Source organism: Chiloscyllium punctatum, chromosome 11 (genome assembly GCF_047496795.1).
Source record: "Chiloscyllium punctatum isolate Juve2018m chromosome 11, sChiPun1.3, whole genome shotgun sequence".
In the NCBI taxonomy this organism is placed as follows: Eukaryota; Metazoa; Chordata; class Chondrichthyes; order Orectolobiformes; family Hemiscylliidae; genus Chiloscyllium; species Chiloscyllium punctatum.
In genome coordinates, this window is record NC_092749.1 from 63,007,362 (window position 1) to 63,029,644 (window position 22,283).

A 22,283-nucleotide genomic window follows, 5' to 3' on the forward strand; every position below is an offset into this window, starting at 1 on the left:
GTTACTTAGTTAACTCCCACAATGCAATGCATCAGGTTGTCTTGATCTTGAATAAAATTATTAGAAATCAAGGTATCGATTTCATGTGGAAATACTTTGAAATCTTCTTTAATATTTGTTTCAATGCCTGGAAAAGCGAATGATATTTTGAAAATTTGAAGTGCATCGAATACGGAGTTACCTAGACACCCACGCCCTGCTGGAAGGTTTGGAAAACCCCGTGGCTTGGGCACAAGGTCCTCTTTCGATACTGTGCTTTTAGAGTGCAGAAGTTGGTAAGTCTGAGCTCCCGGTTTAACAGACATGTTATACAGCGTTAGCTATCTGCCATCCGATTTTTATTTTTATATTTTTGGCCCCATTTAGGTGGATCGAGGTTTAAAAATGCAGATATTCGTAAAAACCCTCACCGGGAAAACGATAACCCTCGAGGTAAGTACGGGGCGGGCAGCCGGCGCTGACTCGAGGCCTCCTCCAGGTCTCGAGTCGAAACAAAAACGTGCAAATGCCTCGAGCTGAAAATTAATATTTAATGTAATGTTGATTAAAGTTGTATTTAGTATGCGCTCAGTATCCGGCTAGTGTCTTCTCCAGTTTACGAATCCCAAGGCCTTAAATATCATATGTAAATGTTTTTAAGGTAGTGGTTGTGAATTTATCGATATTTTTATTCATTTACGCAAGGCTACACGAGTAATTGAGTTTTGAGGATTAAGGAGTGCGGTCTATTAACATTAACATTAACTTTTGTTTTAATCTGATCATAAATTAAAGTTTTGTTTGGCATTAAGTTGATTTACTCCACTCAAAAATCATTTGATTCCGTGCCTTAAGTATGTGAGCGCTTAAGACTATAAGAAATAGGAGTGGAAATAAGACCATTTGGCCCATCGAGACCATCCCACCATTCAATCATAGCTGATGGGCACTTCAACACGACTTACCTGCACTCTCCCTGTATCCCTTAATCCCTTGTGAGATTAAGAATATCAATCTCTGCCTTGACATTTAACATCCTGGCCTATAGTGTGCTCCGTGGCAATGAATTCCACAAGCCACTACTCTCTGGCTGAAGAAATGTCTCCTTATGTCTGTTTTAAAGTGACCTCTAATTCTAGGGCTGTGCCCACTGGTTCTAATATCCCTGCCTGAGGGAAACATTCCCAGCATCCACCCTTTCTAAGCCATGCATTATCTTCTAAGTTTCTATTAGATCTCCCCTCAGCCTTCTGAACTCTGATGAAACCAATCCCATGCGGGTGCTCATGGCTACTTCTTTGGTTTGGAGGAAGTGGGAGGATTGGAACTTCTCTTTCCAATCCTCCCACTTCCTCCAAACCAAAGGAGTAGCCATAGGCCCCAGCTGTGCCTGCCTCTTCATAGGATATGTGGATCAGTCCATCTTCCTCCGCTACATCGATGACTGTATCGGCAATACCTCGTGCTCCCACGAGGAGGTTGAACAGTTCATCCGCTTTACTAACACCTTTCATCCCGACCTCAAATTTACCTGGACCGTCTCAGACTCCTCCCTCCCCTTCCTAGACCTCTCCATTTCTATCTCGGGCGACCGACTCAACACGGGCATTTACTATAAACTGACCGACTCCCACAGCTACCTAGACTATACCTCCTCCCACCCTGCCCGCTGTAAAAATGCCATCCCATATTCCTAATTCCTTCGTCTCCGCAACATCTGCTCCCAGGAGGGCCAGTTCCAATACGGAACAACCTACATGGCCGTCTCCTTCAAAGACTGCAATTTCCCCCCCAGACGTGGTTGACGATGCTCTCCACCGCATCTCCTCCACTTCCTGCTCTTTCAATCGCCACCAGAACGGAACCCCACTGGCCCTCACCTACCACCCCACCAACCTCCATATACATCGTACCATCCATCGTCATTTCCATCACCCCCAAACGGACACCACCACCACCAGGGATATATTCCCCTCCCCTCCCCTATCAGCGTTCCAAAAAGACCACTCCCTGTGACTCCCTCGTCAGGTCCACACCTCCCACCAACCCAACTTCGACTCCCGGCACCTTCCCCTGCAACCGCAAGAAATACGAAACTTGCCCCCCCCCCACCCCCCGAGGCCTCAAAGGATCCTTCCATATCCGCCACAAATTCACCTGTACCTCCACACACATCATCCACTGCACCCGATGTGGCCCCCTCTATATTGGGGAGACAGGCCGCCTACTTGCAGAACGTCTCAGAGAACATCTCTGGGACACCAGGACCAACCAACCCAACCACCCCGTAGCTCAACACTTCAACTCCCCCTCCCACTCCACCAAGGACATGCAGCTCCTTGGACTCCTCCATCGCCAGACCATAGCAACACAACGGTTGGAGGAAGAGCACCTCATCTTCCGCCTAGGAACCCTCCAACCACGAGGGATGAACTCCGATTTCTCCAGTTTCCTCATTCTTCCGCGCCCCCCCCCCCCCCCGTCTCAGTCCCAACCCCCGAACTCTGCACCACCTTCCTAACCTGCAATCTTCTTCCTGACCTCTCCGCCCTACCCCCACTCCGGTTTATTACCCTCACCTTGACCTCCTTCCACCAATCACATTTCCAATGCCCCTCCCCTAAGTCCCTCCTCCCTACCTTTTATCTTAGCCTGCTTGGCATACTTTTCTCATTCCTGAAGAAGGGCTCATGCCCGAAACGTCGATTCTCTGCTCCTTGGATGCTGCCTGACCTGCGCTTTTCCAGCAACACATTTTTAGCTCTAAGTCTTTCTGCAGCCTCCCCACCTTCCCAGAACAACCTGCCTGTCCGCCTAACTTGGTATCGTCGGTGAACTTTGCCAGAATGCCCCCAGTCCTTTCATCCAGACCATTAATATATAAAGCGAACAGCTGTGGCCCCAACCTTGAACCTTGTGAAACACCACTTGTCACTTGCTGCCATTCCGAAAAAGAACCTTTTATCCCAACTCTGCCTTCTGTCAGACAGCCAATCCTCAAACCATGCCAGTAGCTCACCTCAAACACCATGGGCCCACACCTTACTCAGCAGCCTCCCGTGAGGCGCCTTATCAAAGGGGGTGGGGCGTTGGAAATGCGACAGGTGGAAGGAGGTCAAGGTGAGGGTGATAGGCTGGAGTGGAGTGGGAGCGGACAGGTCAGGAAGAAGATTGCAGGTTAGGAAGGCGGTGCTGAGTTCGAGGGATTTGACGGAGACAAGGGAAATGAGGAAACTGGAGAAATCTGAGTTCATCCCTTGTGGTTGGAGGGTTCCTAGGCGGAAGATGAGGTGCTCTTCCTCCAAACCGTTGTGTTGCTATGGTCTGGCGATGGAGGAGTCCAAGGAGCTGCATGTCCTTGGTGGAGTGGGAGGGGGAGTTGAAGTGTTGGGCTATGGGGTGGTTGGGTTGGTTGGTCCTGGTGTCCCAGAGGTGTTCTCTGAAACGTTCCGCAAGTAGGCAGCCTGTCTCCCCAATATAGAGGAGGCCACATCGGGTGTAGCGGATGATGTGTGTGGAGGTGCAGGTGAATTTGTGGCGGACAGGGAAGTATCCCTTGGGGCCTTGGAGGGAAGTAAGGGGGGAGGTGTGGGCGCAAGTTTTGCATTTCTTGCGGTTGCAGGGGAAGGTGCTGGGAGTGGAGGTTGGGTTGGTGGGGGGTGTGGACCTGACGAGGGAGTCACGGAGGGAGTGGTCTTTTCGGAACACTGATAAGGGAGGGAAGGGAAATATATCCCTGGTGGTGGGGTCCGTTTGGAGGTGGTGGAAATGATAGCGGATGATACGCTGTACATGGAGCTTGGTGGGGTGGTAGGTGAGGACCAGGGGGGTTCTGTTCTGGTGGCAGTTGGAGGGGCGGGGCTCAAGGGCAGAGGAGCGGGAAGTGGAAGAGATGCGGTGGAGGGCAGCGTCCACCACGTCTGGGGGGAAAATTGCAGTCCTTGAAGAAGAACCAGCATCTGCAGTCCTCACTCTCTCCTCGAAGATTTATTTAACTGTAACACTGTTACATCCGATTTATGCCTTCTCTGACTAAACTCTACCATATTATGATCGCTGCCTCCTAAGTGTTCCCTTCCTTTAAGATCTTTTATGAAGTCTGGTTCATTATGTAGCACTAAGTCCAGAATAGCCTGCTCCCATGTAGGCTCCATCACAAGCTGTTCCAGAAAGCCATCCTGTAAGCATTCCATGAATTTCCTTTCTTTGTATCCACTGGCAACATTTTTCACCCAGTCCATTTGCATATTGAAGTTCCCCCATGATCACAGTGACAGGGCATGCCAGAAAGGCACAATCTATTTCCTGGTACGTCTTGCACCTCTGGTCCTGGCCACTGCAGGGAGGTCTGTACATAATTCCCATTATGGTTTTTTTGCCTTTGTAGTTCCTCGCTCCACCCACACAGACTCCACATATTCTGACCCTATGTCATTCAGTGCCATAGATTTAATGTAATTCTCAACTAACAAGGCAACCCTGCCCCTCTGCTCACTTCCCTATCCTTTTAAATAAGTTGTAAATCCTTGGATGTTTAACTGCCAGTCTTGAACCCCCTGCAATCACATCTCTGATGCTATCACGTCATAATCGTTCACGGTGATTTGTGCCGTTAATTCATCTACTTTGTTCCGAATACTACAAGCGTTTGGGTAAAGCACTTTAATGCTAATTTTCTAACCTCATGATCTCCATCAGCCCTTGTAGTATGTCCTAAGTTATCCTTCCTTTTGCTTCATTCCTAGTCTGCCTCGAAATTAAAAGCTGCACATATGCTAACCTGCTGCTTACCTTTCTACTTGACTCCATACTCCGTGTTGCTTTCCCTTCCTCCCCAACTCGCAAGTTTAAAGTCCTAGTGACCACTCTATTTATCCTTTTCACCAGAACACTGGTTCCAGATCAGGTCAGGTGGAGACCGTCCCATCTGTACGGTTCGCCCCGGTTCCAAAACTGATTCCAATGTCCCATGAAATGGAGTGCCTCTTTCCCACACCAATCTCTTAGCCACATGTTTACTTCCCTAATTTTCTTATGCCGATGCCAATTAGCACGTAGCTTGGGCAGTAATCCAGAGATTATGACCCTTGAGGACCTGTTCTTCAGTTTCCTCCTTAGTGCTTGATGTTCCCTAAACAGGTCCTCCTTCCTAGCATTGCCTGTGTTATTTGTGCCAATGTGGACTACAACAGCTGGATTCTCTCCCTCCCGCACCAATATTCTTTCAAGCCAGTCAGATGTCCTGCACTTTGGCGCCAGGCAGGCAACACACCATGCGGGACTCTCGATCCAGCTCATAAAGGATACTATCTGTCCCCCTAATTATAGAATCCTCTTTCACAACTACTTGTCATTTTGCTCCCCCCTCTTGAATGGCCGCCTGCGCCATGGTCAGCTGGCTCATCCTACCCACAGCCCTTTTCTTCATCCATTCGGGGAGCAAAGATCTCATACCTGTTGGACAAGGTCAAGGGCTGAGGCTCCTCCACTTCTGAACTCCGAATCCCCCTACCTGCCTAACTTACAGTCATACTCTGTTGTTCCTGATCACTAACTGAATTTGAATTACTTAATCTACCGGGTGTGACTGCCTCCTGAAACAAAGCATCCAGGTATTCTTACCTGTCCTGGATGTGCCAGTGTTTGAAGCTCAGATTCCAGATCATCAGTTCTGATCTGGAGTTCTTCCAGTAACCACCATTTGCTGCAGATGTGGTCACTGCAGTTTACAATGGGATCAACCAGCTCCCACACCATACAGCTACAGCAGTCACGTTCAGCCATCTCTACTTAGAGTCATAGAGATGTACAGCATGGAAACAGACCCTTCGGTCCAACCTGTCCATGCCGACCAGATATCCCAACCCAACCTAGTCCCACCTGTCAGCACCCGGCCCATATCCCTCCAAACCCTTCCTATTCATATACCCATCCAAATGCCTCTTAAATGTTGCATTTGTACCAGCCTCCACCACATCCTCTGTCAGTCATTCCATATACGTACCACTCGCTGCGTGAAAAAGTTGCCCCGTAGGTCTCTTTTATATCTTTCCCCTCTCACCCTAAAGCTATGCCCTCTAGTTCTGGACTCATTGATCCCAGGAAAAAGACTTTGTCTATTTATCCTATCCGTGCCCATCATAATTTTGTAAACCTCTATTAGGTCGCCCCTCAGCCTCCGACACTCCAGGGAAATTGTAAGGACAGACTGACGGGTAGAGGGGGTGGGATGGCCATGTTGGTAAGGGATGATGTTCCCTTGCGCGGAGGGACCTAGAATAAGACCGTAAGACATAGGAGTGGAAGTAAGGCTATTCGGTCCATCGAGTCCACTCCGCCATTCAATCATGGCTGATGGGCATTTCAACTCCACTTATCCGCATTCTCCCCGTAGCCCTTAATTCCTAGTGACATCAAGAATTTATCATTCTCTGCCTTGAAGACATTTAGCGTCCCGGCCTCCATTGCACTCTGCGGCAATGAATTCCACAGGCCCACCACTCTCTGGCTGAAGAAATGTCTTCGCATTTCTGTTCTGAATTTACCCCCTCTAATTCTAAGGCTGTGTCCACGGGTGCTAGTCTCCTCGCCAAACAGAAACAATTTCCTAGCGTCCACCCTTTCCAAGACATGTATTATCTTGTAAGTTTCTATTAGATCTCCCCTTAATCTTCAAAAAACTCCAATTAATACAATCCCAGGATCCTCAGCCGTTCCTCGTATGTTAGACTTACCATTCCAAGGATCATCCGTGTGAATCTCCGTTGGACACGCTCCAGTGCCAGTATGTCGTTCCTGAGGTGTGGGGACCAAAACTGGACACAGTACTCCAAATGGGGCCTAACCAGAACTTTATAAAGTCTCAGTAGCACAACGGTGCTTTTATATTCCAACCGTCTTGAGATAAATGACAACATTGCATTCGCTTTCTTAATCACGGACTCAACCTGCATGTTTGCTTTTAGAGAATCCTCGACTAGCGCTCCCAGATCCCTTTGTACTTTGGCTTTATGAATTTTCTCACCGTTTAGAAAGTAGTCCATGCTTGTATTCTTTTTTTCCAAAGTGCAAGACCTCGCATTTGTTCACATTGAATTCCATCAGCCATTTCCTGGACCACTCTCCCAAACTGTCTAAATCCTTCTGCCTGTCCACCTAACTTCGTATCATCAGCAAACTTCACTAGAATGCCCCCAATTCCTTCATCCAGATCATTAATATTTAACGTGAACAGCTGCAGTCCCAACACTGAACCCTGTGGGACACCGCTTGTCACCGGCTGCCATTCCGAAAAAGAACCTTTTATCCCAACTCTCTGCTTTCTGTCAGACAGCCAATCCTCAATCCATACCAGTAGCTCACCTCGAACACCATGAGCCTCCCCTTGCTTTGCAGCCTCTCATGTAGCACCTTCTCAGAGGCCTTTTGGAAGTCTAGATAGACCACATCCACTGGGTTTCCCTGGTCTAACCTACTTGTCACCTCTTCAAAGAATTCCAACAGGTTTGTCAGGCACGACCTCCCCTTACTAAATCCATGTTGACTTGTTCTAATCTGACCCTGCTCTTCCAAGAATTTAGCAATGTCATCCTTAATGACGGATTCTAGAATTTTACCAACAACAGAGGCTAATTGGCCTATAATTTTCCATCTTTTGTCTTGATCCTTTCTTGAACAAGGAGTTACAACAGCAATCTTCCAATCATCCAGGACTTTCCCTGACTCCAGTGACTTTTGAAAGATCTCAACCAACGCTTCCACTATTTCCTCAGCCACGTCCCTCAGAACTCTAGGATGTAGCCCATTGGGGCCAGGAGATTTATCAATTTTAAGACCTTTTTAGCTTTTCTAGCACTTTCTCTTTTGTAATGGCAACCATACTCAACTCAGCCCCCTGACTCCCTTTAATTGTTGGGATATTACTCATGTCGTCTTCTGTGAAGACTGACGCAAAGTACTTAGGTTCTCCAGCTATTTCCTTATCTCCCATCACTAGGCTTCCAGGGGTGTAGGGGGATCAGGGGATGTAGAGTCAGTATCTCAGTGTCTCAGTGTCAGTAGTGTCTCAGCTCTATCCAAGGGTAAAAAGCCCCTCTCGGGAGTTATCTACAGGCCCTGAAACAGTAGTCTGGATGTCGGATGTAAGTTGAATCAGGAGCTGAAATTGGCCTGTCGCAAAGATGTTACTACAGTCGTTATGGGAGATTCCTACATGCAGGTAGACTGGGAGAATCAGGAAGGTATTGGACCTCAAGAAAGAGACTTTGTGGAGTGCCTCCGAGATGGATTCTTAGAACAGCTGGTGCTGGAACCTACCAGGGAGAAGGCCATTCTGGATCTGGTATTGTGCAATGAACCAGAATTGGTCAGGGACCTCGAAGTGAAGGAGCCATTGGGAAGTAGTGACCATAATACAAAAAGCTTCAATCTGTAATTTGAGAGGGAGAGGGTACAATCGGAAGTGACAATACTTCAGTTGAATAAAGGGAACTATGGAGCTATGAGGGAGGAGCTGGCCAAAGTTCAGTGGTGCAATACCTTAGCAGGGATGACAGTGGAGGAACAATGGCAGATCTTTGTGTATAATGCAGAAGATGCAGGATCAGTTCATTCCAAAAAAGAAGAAAGATCCTAGGAAGAGGTGGCCGTGGCTTACGAGGGAAGTTAAGAAACATATAAAGTTAAAAGAGAAAAAGTATAACATAGCAAAGATAAATGGGAAAATGGAGGACTGGGAAGCTTTTAAAGCACAATAGAGGATTACTCAGAAGGAAATACGCAGAGAAAAAAATGAGGTATGAAGGTAAACTGGCCAGAAATATAAAGGAGGATAGTAAAAGCTTTTTTAGGTATGTGAAAGGCAAAAAAAATGGTTAAGATTAAAATTGGGCCCTTGAAGACAGAAATAGGGGAACATATTATGGGGAACAAAGAACTGGCAGAAGAATTGAATTGGTACTTCAGGTCTGTGTTCACTGGGGAAGACACAAGCAATCTCACTGAGGTAACAGTGGCTGAAGGACCTGAACTGAAGGGAAGTTATATTTGCCAGAATTTGGTGTTGGAGAGACTGTTAGGTCTGAAGGTTGATAAGTCCCTGGGGCCTGATGGCCTACATCCCAGGGTACTGAAGGAGGTGGCTCGAGAAATCGTGGATGGATGCGTTGGTGATTATTTTCCAGAGTTCGATAGATTCAGGATCAATTCCTGTGGATTGGAGGGTGGCTAATGTTGTACCAGTTTTTAAGAAAGGTGGGAGAGAGAAAGCAGGAAATTATAGACCGGTTAGTCTGACCTCAGTGGTGGGAAAGATGCTGGAGTATATTATAAAGGATGAAATTACAACACATCTGGATAGTAGTAATAGGATATGTCAGAGTCGCATGCTTGACTAATCTTCTGGAATATCTTGAGGATGTAACTCTGAAAATGGACGAGGGAGATCCAGTAGATGTAGTGTACCCGGACTTTCAGAAAGCTTTTGATAAAGTCCCACATAGGAGGTTAGTCAGCAAAATTAGGGCACATGGTATTGGGAGCAAAGTACTAACTTGGATTGAAAGTTGATTGGCTGACAGGAAACAAAGAGTAGTGATAAACGGCTCAATTTCAGAATGGCAGGCAGTGACCAGTGAGGTACCGCAGGGATCGGTGCTGGGACTGCAGCTTTTTACAGTCTATATTAATGATATAGAAGATGGTATTAGTAATAACATTAGCAAATTTGCTGATGATACTAAGCTGGGTGGCAGGGTGAAATGTGAGGAGGATGTTAGGAGATTACAGGGTGACCTGGACAAGTTAGGTGAGTGATCAGATGCATGGCAGATGCAGTTTAATGTGGATAAATGTATGGTTATCCACTTGTGGCAACAACAGAATGCAGATTACTACCTAAATGGAATTAATTTAGGTAAAGGGGCAGTACAGAGAGATCTGGGTGTTCTTGTACACCAGTCAATGAAGGTAAGCATGCAGGTACAGCAGGTAGTGAAGAAGGCTAATAGCATGCTGGCCTTCATAACAGAGGGATTGAGTATAGAAGCAAAGAGGTTCTTCTGCAGCTGTACAGGGCCTTGGTGAGACCACACCTGGAGTATTGTGTGCAGTTCTGGTCTCCAAATTTGAGGAAAGACATTCTGGCTATTGAGCGAGTGCGGCGTAGGTTCACAAGGTCAATTCCTAGAATGGTGGGATTACCTTGCGCTGAAAGACTGGAGTGACTGGGCTTGTATACCCTGGAGTTTAGAAGACTGAGAGGGGATCTGACTGAGACATATAAGATTATTAAAGGATTGGACACTCTGGCAGCAGGAAACATGTTTCCGCTGATGGGTGAGTGCCGAACCAGAGGACACAGCTTAAAAATACGGGGTAGACCATTTAGGACAGAGATGAGGAGAAATGTCTTCACCCAGAGAGTGGTGGCTGTGTGGAACGCTCTGCCCCAGGGGGCAGTGGAGGCCCAGTCTCTGGATTCATTTAAGAAAGAATTGGATAGAGCTCTCAAGGATCGAGGGTTCTGGAGATAAGGCAGGAACAGGATACTGATTAAGGATGATCAGCTATGATCATATTGAATGGTGGTGCAGGCTTGAAGGGCAGATTGGCCTAGTCCTGCATCTATTGTCTATTGAAAACAGCCCCAACCTGTTCAGACTCTCCTTGTAGCTCAGATCCTCCAATCCTGGGAACATACTTGTAAATCTTTTCTAAACACTTTCAAGTTTCATAACATCTTTCCGTTGGAAGGAGACCAGAATTGCACGCAATATTCCAACAGTGGCCTAACCAATGTCCTGTACAGCCGCAACATGACCTCCCAACTCCTGTACTCAATACTCTGACCAATAAAGGAAAGCATACCAAACGCTGCCTTCACTATTCTATCCACCTGTGACTCCACTTTCAAGGAGTTATGAACCTGCACTCCAAGGTCTTTGTTCAGCAATACTCCCTAGCACCTTACCATTAGGTGTATAAGTCCTGCTAAGGTTTGCTTTCCCAAAATGCAGCACCTCGCATTTATCTGTATTAAACTCCATCTGCCACTTCTCAGCCCATCTGGTCCAGGTCCTGTGTAATCTGAGGTAACCCTCTTCGTTGTCCAATATACCTCCAATTTTGGTGTCATCTGCAGACTTACTAACTATACCTCTTGTGCTTACATCCAAGTCACTTATGTAAATGACAAAAAGTAGAGGGCCTAGCGCTGATCCTTGTGGCACTCCTCCACTGGTCACAGGCCTCCAGCCTGAAAAACAACCCTCCTCCACCACCCTCTGTCTTCTAACTTTGAGCCAGTTCTGTATCCAAATGGCTAGTTCTTCCTGTATTCCATGAGATCTAACCTTGCTAAGCAGGCTCCCTTGTCGAACGCCTAACTGAACTTCATACAGATCACCAAGGTAAAAACAATGACTGCAGATGCTGAAAATCAAATACTGGATTAGTGGTGCTGGAAGAGCACAGCAGTTCAGGCAGCATCCAACGAGCAGCGAAATCAACGTTTCGGGCAAAAGCCCTTCCTGATGAAGGGCTTTTGCCCGAAACGTTGATTTCACTGCTCGTTGGATGCTGCCTGAACTGCTGTGCTCTTCCAGCACCACTAATCCAGTATCCATACAGATCACATCTACTGCTCTGCCCTCATCAATCTTCTTCTTTGTTACTTCTTCCAAAAACTCAATCAAGTTTGTGAGGCATGATTTCCCCCAAGTACAAAGCCATGTTGACTATCCTGAATCAGTCCTTGCCTTTCCAAATACATGTACATCCTGTCCCTCAGGATTCCCTCCAACAACTTGCCCACCACTGAGGTCAGGCTCACTGGTCTGTAGTACCCTGGCTTGTCTTTACCACCCTTCTTAAACAGTGGCACCACATTTGTCAACCTCCAGTCTTTGACACTTCACCTGTGACTATCGATGATACAAATATCTCAGCAAGAGGTCCAGCAATCACTTCTCTAGCTTTCCACAGCGTTCTCGGGAACACCTGATCAGGTCCTGGGGAGTTATTCATCTTTAACCGTTTCAAGACATCCAGCACTTCCTCCTCTGTAATCTGGACATGTTGCAAGATGTCACCATCTATTTCCTTACAGTCTATATCTTCCATATCCTTTCCCACAGTAAATACTGATGCAAAATATTTATTTAGTATCTCTCCCATTTTCTGTGACTCCACACAAAGGCCGCCTTGCTGATCTTTGAGGAGCCCTATTCTCTCTCTAGTTACCCTTTGTCCTTAATACATTTGTAAAACCCCTTTGGATTTTCCTTAATTCTGTTTACCAAAACTATTTCATGTCCCCGTTTTGCCCTCCTGATTTCCCTCTTAAGTATACTCCGACTTCCTTTATGATTCACTCAATCTATCCTGTCTATACCTGGTGTTGTGTGATTTTTTTTTTTAAATTTTGTATACCTGACATATGCTTCCTTCTTTTTCTTAACCAAACCCTCCATTTCTTTAGTCATCCAGCGTTCCCTATACCTACCAGCCTTCACTTTCACCCAAACAGGAATATACTTTCTCTGGATTCTCATTATCTCATTTCTGAAGGCTTCCCATTTTCCAGCTGTCCCTTTACCTGCAAACACCTGCCTCAAATCAGCTTTTGAAAGTTCTTGCCTTATACTGCCAAAATTGGCCTTTCTGCAATTTAGAACTTCAACTGTTAGATCTGGTCTATCCTTTTCCATCACTATTTTAAATTTAATAGAATTATGGTCGCTGGCCCCAAAGCGTTCCCCCACTGACACCTCAGTCACCTGCCCTGTCTTCTTTCCCAAGAGTAGGTCAAGTTTTGCACCTTCTCTACTAGGTACATCCACGTACTGAATCAGAAAATTGTCTTGTACACACTTAAGAAATTCCTCTCCATCTAAACCTTTAACACTATGGCAGTCCCAGTCAATGTTTGGAAAGTTACAATCCCTTACCATAACTACCCTATTATTCTTGCAGATAGCTCAGATCTCCTTACAAGTTTGTTTCTCAATTTCCCTTTGACTGTTGGGGGGGGGGGGGGGGGGTCTATAATACAATCCCAATAAGGTGATCATCCCTTTCTTATTTCTCAGTTCCACCCAAATAACTTCCCTGGATGAATTTCCTGGAATATCCTCCCTCAGCACAGCTGTAATGCTATTCCTTATCAAAAATGCCACTCCCCCTCCTCTCTTGCCTCCCTTTCTATCCTTTCTGTAGCATTTGTATCCTGGAACATTAAGCTGCCAGTCCTGCCCATCCCTGAGCCATGTTTCTGTAATTGCTATGATATCCCAGTCCCATGTTCCTAACCATGCCCTGAGTTCATCTGCCTTCCCTGTTAGGCCCCTTGCATTGAAATAAATGCAGTTTAATTTATTAGTCCTACCTTGTCCCTGCTTGCCCTGATTTGTGTTATTTAATTAATTCATACAAATTTGAGTTAAATAATGTTTGGTACTTCTCTATTGTCTTATCAATTAATAGTAAACTTTTAATCAATCTCACAACACACAAGAAATATCAATTGAAACACCTTATCTTAGCAACATGCGAGTGTTTGGTGGGGGGGTGGGGACACGGGTGGGAGACACTACATGTGTAGCGTCTTGGGATTTCAGCCGCTGCCAAAATATACCTGAAAATCCCGAGGTAAGTTTTTATATTAAACAATTACCTTCCCTTTGGGCCATTGGTCCTCTCAGTTGCTCTTCCCACTCCCAACTGCTGCCGAAAAAAAGACTCAAAACTCCTAATGTAAGTTTTTATGTTTTAAAAAATGTTTGTTAATATTTCAAATTTGTTAATTTGCGGGTTTGGCGTAGCTGTGTTAAATATTTTGTTTTCAGTCCTCCTTTTTGGTCTATGTGAATGTTTCCGGCCACTTACTTTCGCTTCAAAATTGGAGTAGTGTTTCAAACTAAATCAGTTGAGAAGCTTAAACTAGGAGGGTTGATTTTCTTGGATTCATTGGTTTTTAAAGTGTCATTGTGAAGTTGTTTTTGAGCCACTATTCTAAACAAAATGCAGAAAGAGAATACTTTCTTACAGATTTTAAATGATCGGAATGACTTTTTTTGGGGGTTTGTAACTGCCTTAATTGCTAGTGAGCACATTATGTGCTCAAAGCTGATATTAAATTATTTAAGATTTTTTTTTCATAAGTGGAACGTCAGTCTAATTGAGCTTTTTTTTGTATGTTCTTATTCTAGGTTGAACCCTCTGATACCATTGAAAATGTAAAGGCTAAAATTCAGGACAAGGAAGGTCTGGAATAGTTTTCATTTAATTTTTTTTAGGAAAACTGATCTGTTAACATTCCAAGAACTTAACATGGAGTCAAAATTTGCAATACAAGTGAACATCACTGTGTTGTGATTTGCGCTTTTGATTTCTTAATCATAAGCAGCATTTAAACGGTTTTAAATGGATATGTCATATTCAGTGGAAGTCCAGAAGAAAAGTCTGTTAAAACATTAACTCTGAATAGAGTACTTCAGAACGTCTTTTTACATTTACACTCTTGAGGCTTGACTTCCTGAAAGGTACTTTTTGGCTGAGGTAGGAGACTGAATTGGGGGGGGGGATTTCTTTTTTTAAACATTCTATGCATTATGAACATTATTTCAGATGTCACATTTTTCACCTGAGTTGGAAGATGCTGAACTCTTAAAATGATGCTGGATGCCAAAATTACGGTGTCCTGCTGTTTCTGGAGTTCTGCATGAGTACTCAATAGTGATTGTATAGAATAGGCAGATATTTGACCCTTTTCCTTCTAAAATGGAGTTGGATTTTATTTCTAGGCACTTCTAATCTCTTTCATCAGAGATGTCATTATAGACGGGAGCAGGTGGAACCTGAACTCTGGCCTATTAGCTCAGATGGGAACACTAACGATGCACCATAAGTACACTCATGGATTCTGGTACTAGATATTTTAAAGGCAGTCTGTTCAGGTTTGTCTTTTTCATATCTTTTAGTGCAGCTGGGCCTTGAACCTGAGTCTCCTGGCTCAGAGACCACAAGAGCCCTTGGAGGTTTTGTACCTGGGTGATCTCTGACCACAACCTTTATTTTTGGTTTAACAGCTGTACACACTGACTGCACCATGGAGAATGATAGTCCTTTGAATTATCTTTCTTTTATCTGGAAGTGTTACCCCCTCCCCCTCAACCAAATGGCTTTGTTCCCTTCACCAAATCACCCATGGTATGTTTTCTGTTATCCACCATGAGTAAATCACTTGGCCTCCAATTAATCAAAATGCATCACTCCTTTGGATTACAATCTGAGCACAAGTAACATTCACCTGTGACCTATTTAAGATTCTTGAAGTTCTGCGTTATATTAAGGTAGTAAGTTACTTTGCATATAATATTTAGTTATGTATCCAAATGTAGAGGAAAAAGCACATGCAAGGCCTCCAGTTTCAGAAATAATTAGGCCATCTGCTTTAGTGGTATTAAATGACAGAGTTATGGGATGTTTTATAAATTCCAAAAAGTCGTGCTTAATCATTCTCTGAAAACTAAATTACATGGTTACATATAGAAACTAACTAAATTTATAAGCTTTTCCATCCAGACATGGCTTCCCACTTCAGCAAAATTTCTGACAATTGAAATACCATGCAGAAATAAAGTCCCTCTTTAAAGACCTCTGTTTATAGAAGGAAGAAATTTAATTTCCAAGTTTCTTGTATTGATAATGATAACTTTGCTTTTCTTTTAGCATTCTGTTTGTATCATGTTTACAGAAATTAAGTTTTTCTATATTATATCCTTCTGGCTAGCTTGGCATCTTTATCAAATTCAGGTGTGATAACATTTTTTTCTGTACTTTTTTATTATAGGTATTCCCCCTGATCAGCAACGACTGATCTTTGCTGGAAAGCAGTTGGAGGACGGCCGTACACTCTCTGATTATAATATCCAAAAGGTATATTTACTTTAATTATGTCTCTGAATTTGTGGCTAATGTACTGAACCTGACTCTTTTGTAACAATACTTTTATGCACCAGAACAAGTGAGATTATATACTTGATGCTTCACAAAAACTTGATATTGTTCAATAGGAATCAACTTTGCACCTTGTATTGAGACTGCGTGGCGGTGCCAAGAAGAGAAAGAAGAAGTCTTACACCACACCAAAGAAAAACCAGCATAAGAGGAAGAAGGTCAAACTTGCTGTCCTTAAATATTACAAGGTAATAGTTGTATGATCAGATTGCCGAGTTGACATTTTTTTATATCACTGGTGGCTTGCTTTTCCTAAAGGCACATTTTGACATTTTAAAATTGTTGATCAAAAATGGTACAGTACTGTGTTTTTGGGCAGATGAAGACTGGTATAAGATACTGAATATTATGCAGGAAAAGAAACTTGAAATATTTTGAATTCAATGCAACAAGAAAATAAGGTTCCAAGGAATATTATGCAGACTTTCCTTCCATATATGGAATGAAAAGTGACAATCTTTAGCTACAATTAATAGACAGAATTAGTTGACAGGTTAAAGAGGCATGGCCTCTTTGTTAATGCACTGAAGAGAGAATTTTTGAATTTTTATAACTGCTTTCTAATCAAGATGCTCCAAGTCATTTCAATTAAATTTCTTTTTGATTTCAAGTATTTTCACCTGAATTAGATTCTAAATTGTCTGCTGAGAGGGTTACTCTGTATAAGAACAATTAGTCTAGATTCTGAGTTCTTCTAACTAGTGGAGACAAATAACTTAAATTAATCATCTTGCAACACTCTGCTTTATACAAAAAGAAATTTTATCATTACAAGACCTATTTGTACAATGTTATTCAAAATAGTATAATTTAAAAGTGACAAACACATTAGCAGATTTGGCATAATCTTTCATAATTTGACAAGCATAATCATCAGTACTTGAGGGTTTTTCTAAAGTGTAAAGTGAGATTTGCTCATCATCCACTCTTGTATAGTTTATTAGGGAGATAGTTTGTGTTTTTGTTTTACTTTGCACAAAATTAAACTCATCATTTTGACTTAGGTTGACGAGCATGGAAAAATCTCTCGCCTGAGACGTGAATGTCCTTCAGAAGAGTGTGGTGCTGGTGTCTTCATGGCCAGTCACTTCAATAGACAATACTGTGGCAAGTGCTGTCTGACATACTGCTACAACAAGAATGAAGATGCATAATTACACATATGTATAATAAACTATGATGGAAAACTGTTGAACTTTTTTGTTTCAATCGAGTATCTTGCTCCTTCAGTTTATTTCTTTTGAAATTGAGCAATAGTAGTGTAATCCATAGCAGCAGGTCACAAGATTTTACCCACTGGCCAAGCTTAAATTAAGATTATGGAGTGTCAGCTGTTACCAGCATAAAAACTAATAACCTTGCATGTCTGTAATCACAAGAGGAATGTTCTGTGAGTAGAAATGTGGGTATTTGATGTACTACATTTAGAATAGCAGAGAGAATTAGAATATTGAGTATTACCAGAACAAACAGTTAGTGTGAGTAATAGATGCATTAGAGGTGAATTTAAATAATTGAAGAAAATAGAAAAATATGCTAACAAGGAAAAAAGTACTGTTGAAAGAGGGTTGTATGGAGCAATATCTTGGACCACGTGGGTGAACTGAATTGAATTTGGTTATTTTAAATGTTTATAAAATATTATCTTGTCAATGTACTTAAAGGCTGCAATGTTTTAGTTAGGTGCTTAGTTGTTCTTTGAAAGATACTTACATGAAATGTGACTGACTTTTAAGTAGCAAGTACTCTTGTGAGTAGGTGAAAGAGGCATTTAATAAAAATTAAGATATTTGCCTCAATGGCTTTTAAACATAACCTATATATGGACCATGTAAAGTTGGTGCTGTTGCATGTACTTGTTGTTCTTGCTGTTTCCACAACTAGTCCTATATGTTTTCTTATGTCATTGAATTTGATTTGATGGCATTAGCAGTACATCTAATGAATAATAGCATAGTGGTTAGGTTAGTGGACTCCTGAATTTAAATTCCACCACAGTTGGACCTCTAATTTGGATGAAAGATGTAATCACTAATGGTGATAAAGAAATTATGGTGTTTTTAATTTTAATGGGGTTTTGTGAAGATATGTCAACCTTGCTGATTCTGAAATTGACTCGTAAGTCTGCAGTTGTATCAACACCTTGACATAACCTGAGAAATGTCATAGTCTTGCGTTCAGTGCACCAGGCTTCCAAGAGAAGCAAATCTTTTTCCCCACAAAACTGGATTGTCTTAATTAGAAGTAGCCATCCTCTGCATTCACTCAACCAAAACCTGTTTGGCACCAAAACTTAACATTGGTCAGGTAGTAGATATGGACATTCAAAATACCATTCAAAGAGCTGGGTTCAAAAAGCAGCAAAGAAAGGGTTAGAGGAACTCCACTTTCTGGCAACATCTGTTGGGTAATGTTTTTAGTCTGCTATGACTTCGATGTTAATTCACTTTATTTCTGCATAGATGCTGTCAGATCTGTTGTGTTTCTTAATCTGCAGTAATTTTGTCTTAACAGGCAGGGACATACATTTTAATGATTTCATGAGTGTACACATGCATAGAATGTTGTAAACCAACATTGGCCAACCTTGGTTTCAGCAATCTACAAGTGCATGCCAGCATAAGAATCAGACATAGCTGAAAGTAAAGTACCAATCGCATATCTAATAACCAGAATCAGAATATTAGGGAGTGAAATAATTTTACAAATGAGATAAGAACAGAATCATACCACACCTTAACATAAGTTGGGGGAATGAAAGAAGGGACTTCAGGATCATCCCTGTAAGCAAATTCAGCATGTGGATGGTATTTTTCAGCCACAGTGCAGAACTGATTATCCATCTTTGCTCCCTGACATTCCTAACATTAAAGGCTAACTTTGAAATAATAAGTGAAATGGCTGATTTAAAGACTTAAGCCAGGATCCCATAGAGCTGAAGGTTTGTACTCCAGAACAAGCTAAATTGCTAGCCACACTGATTTAGTACCACACTGGCATCAATTCAACAAAGTGGAATGTTGTAATTGTTCCATCTACAAAAACTACAAGTGTGTTCTGGCCAATTATTCCCCTCCTCCAGCCCACTCAAAGTGTTGGAAGGAATAGGTCATGATTTGGAGATGCTGGTGTTGGACTAGGGTGCACAAAGTTAAAAATCACACAATACCAGGTTATATTCTAACAAGTTTATTTGGAAGCACTAGCTTTCAGAGCACTGCTCCTTCATCAGCTCCTTGTGGAGTAGAAGATCATAAGACACAATCACAAAGTTAAAAATTGCACAATACCAGGTTATAGTCCAATAGGATCAAACAGATCCACAGGAATCAGTGACAGTCCTGATGAGGTGCTTATTGAACAATAACATGCCCATTAGTGCTTGGTTTAGTTTTCAGTAGAACCACTCCATTCAATTCAGCTTTGATGTAAACATAGACCGAAGTTGAATTCCAATGATCAGGTGAGAGTGACTTCCCTTGACATCAAGACAGTATTTGACTCTGAATCAAGGAGTGCTGGCAAATCTGAAGTCATGGGGAGTACACTCCACTCGTAATCATACCAATCACCAAAACAAAATCACTTAGCAGCTCAAACCTTTTATGTCCATGTCTTATGAGTCACTTTATGGCATGATTAATGGAACTGACTGAGTGAACGTTCCCACTTTAGTTTGTGATGATGGTCAATGTGTCAGATGAAGATGATTAGGTGTAGGGCAGAATCCTGAGGAACACTTGCAACAGTACACTGGGGTTTCTAATAATTTATAATTACAACACAAAATATATATCAGAGTATGTAAAACTTCTGTAATGTATGCTAGTAGTTGCTTGGCATTTTTCATTTTAAATTATCCTTTCAAATTTTCTAAAACCTCTCCAGAAGTCCAAGGATGTGCAAGTTGGTGGATTGGCCATGCTAAATTGCCCTGTAGTATCCAGGGACATGCAGGTTAAATGGGGTTAGCTTTCATAGAATCTTATAGAATCCCTACAGTGCAGAAAGAGGTAATTCACCCATTAGGTCCACACCAACCCTCTGAGGAGCATCCCATCCAGGCCCCAACCTATACTTATAACCCCACCTAAACTGCATGTCCCTGGACTCTACAGGGCAATTTAGCATAACGAATCCACCTAACATGCAAATCTTTGGACTTGAGAGGTTTTTGATAGTTTGGAAGAATAGGGGTGTGATGAAAAATGCCAGCATACAAAACAGAACATTTTCATATTTTTCCGGTTGTAATTTAGGTTGTTAGAAACCTTATACTGTTCCAAAGTCACAGGCATTACTCTTGACTGACATCCAAGTATGCATTTCGGAAAAGGACCCTGACATATATTTTTAAAAACTTTTAAGACGAGCACTGTAAAGAGAAAAAGGGGATTGTTATCTTTAGCCATATTCATTGTTAATGGATATGATAAGCTATAACAATTGTTTGCAAAAGGATATGAATAAAATCAGAATTGAGTTAAAAAACACAATTAAGAAACAAAGTGCAGCAATTTCTTTGAGGTAAAAGTGAGGGCTGCAGATGGTGGAAATCAGAGTCTAGATTAGAGTGGTGCTGGAAAAGCACAGCAGGTCAGGCAGCAGCTGAGGAGGAGGAGGAAAATTGACATTTCAGGGAAAAGCCCTTCATCAGGACTGATGGCTGGGCTTTTGCCCAAAACGTCGATTTTCCCACTCCTTGGATGCTGTAAGACCTGCTGTGCTTTTCCAGCACCATTCTAATCTAGACAGTAATTTCTTTGAGCAGAGTACCTTTTCCTAAACATTACATTGCAATACAAAATGCACAGGAAATGCTTTTTTAAAATCAGTGTTTTACAACTCATGATCACTAAATCTGAAAACAGAAAAAATAAAAACCATGTCATGTGTACAAGTATTAGCATACAATATTTGCAATGACAGGGCTTCCCAAATTGTGGGCAATATCCTCCACACAAAAATGGGTTTTGGATTGTGATTCAGAGGCACAAAGGATCTTGAACTGATAGCAGAGGTGCCCCGTAAATCAGTTTTTGTCTATTGGTGGCCATGAAGACTCTTTAAGATTACATTCCCTACAGTGTGGAAACAGGCCCTTCGGCCCAACAAGTCCACACCGACCCTCCGAAGAGTAACCCACCCAGACCCATTCCCCTACTAATGCACCTATTGCTATGGGCAATTTAGCATAGCCAATTCACCTGACCTGCACATCTTTAGACTGTGGGAGGAAACCAGAGCACCTAGAGGAAACCCTCGCAGACATGGGGAGAATGTGCAAATTCCATGCAGACAGTCTTGTATCACTGCCACAAAATAAAGCCTTTGAAAAAGCACGTGCTAGCTTTTATTTCTTGTAAACTCTTTTTCCCGATCAACTCGCCTCAACTTACTAGTGAATGGCTAATTGACAGAAACCCATATCCTGGATATTGAGATAGATGCAACAAATTTGACATCTCTTCTTTCATCTCAGTGGCCGAAATGAGTCATAACATTTTCACAGGATGGAAAACTTCCACAACAATATCACACTAATGTTTTCTGTTGTGTACTCTAAACCTTTCGGGTGACGATGATAAAATGTGGTTGTGTGTGTAACCTGCAGTTATTTAATCAAATGTCCTGTAGATGTAGAAGTGGAATTTCAAGATTTTATGCAGCTAACTATTATAAAGTTATAAAGAGAATTATAAATAATTATGTGAGAGTCCAATTTACAATGTGACTTGTACTATATATTACTTTAAGCTTTTCATTGTTGAGCATTTGAAACAACAATGACTCTGGAAGCTTCCATGTAAAGTCCCCGATCCCCCTCAAAAGCTCTCATAGCTTCCAAAGTCTTCACACAAAGTCTGAGTCATTAAAATAGGCTCACACCAGGAAAGTCTTAGAAGCTCTGCACGATGATGTGAAGGGAGTAATAGCCCATTGTGCAAAAGATGTCACCTGGAAAGGAAACTGAAATGGTGGTCAATCTACATTGCATTTGTTATAATTATAACCAACTGACTGAACAGTACATTTCTGAACCATTGATATGGGTACACTTTGAAAACATATCCAAGTTATGTTTATATTTTAGGTATTACACTTAAGCAGTTTGAGATATTTAAATTTTAAAGTCACATTGCTGCATTTAAAAGCATTTAAGGAATTATACTAAGTGATCTCATTAGTGCTGATGGCTTTAAAATTAATGCTGGTTTCTGAAGAACATCACTATGCCATTCTTCCAGCACCATTGTTCCAAATTAGCATTTCTACTTGGCACCATG

General features: G+C 42.5%; 1 protein-coding gene across 1 annotated transcript; it reads left to right on the forward strand.

Moving 5' to 3' along the window:
- Positions 1-129: 129 nt before the first annotated feature.
- Positions 130-17,191, forward strand: rps27a (ribosomal protein S27a). Its single transcript, XM_072580938.1, has 6 exons — positions 130-275; positions 367-432; positions 14,187-14,241; positions 15,830-15,915; positions 16,053-16,184; positions 17,001-17,191. The coding sequence occupies exons 2-6, from the start codon at positions 385-387 to the stop codon at positions 17,148-17,150; spliced, it is 471 nt and encodes a 156-aa protein (XP_072437039.1). The 5' UTR covers positions 130-275; positions 367-384; the 3' UTR covers positions 17,151-17,191.
- Positions 17,192-22,283: the final 5,092 nt, after the last annotated feature.

Bases quoted from the DNA above. Each gene is read 5' to 3' on its own strand.
- rps27a (XM_072580938.1), top strand. From the start codon at position 385: ATGCAGATATTCGTAAAAACCCTCACCGGGAAAACGATAACCCTCGAG. The intron at 433-14,186 runs GTAAGTACGGGG...TTCTTATTCTAG, and splicing joins GGAAAACGATAACCCTCGAG to GTTGAACCCTCTGATACCAT. The intron at 14,242-15,829 runs GTCTGGAATAGT...TTTTTATTATAG, and splicing joins TAAAATTCAGGACAAGGAAG to GTATTCCCCCTGATCAGCAA.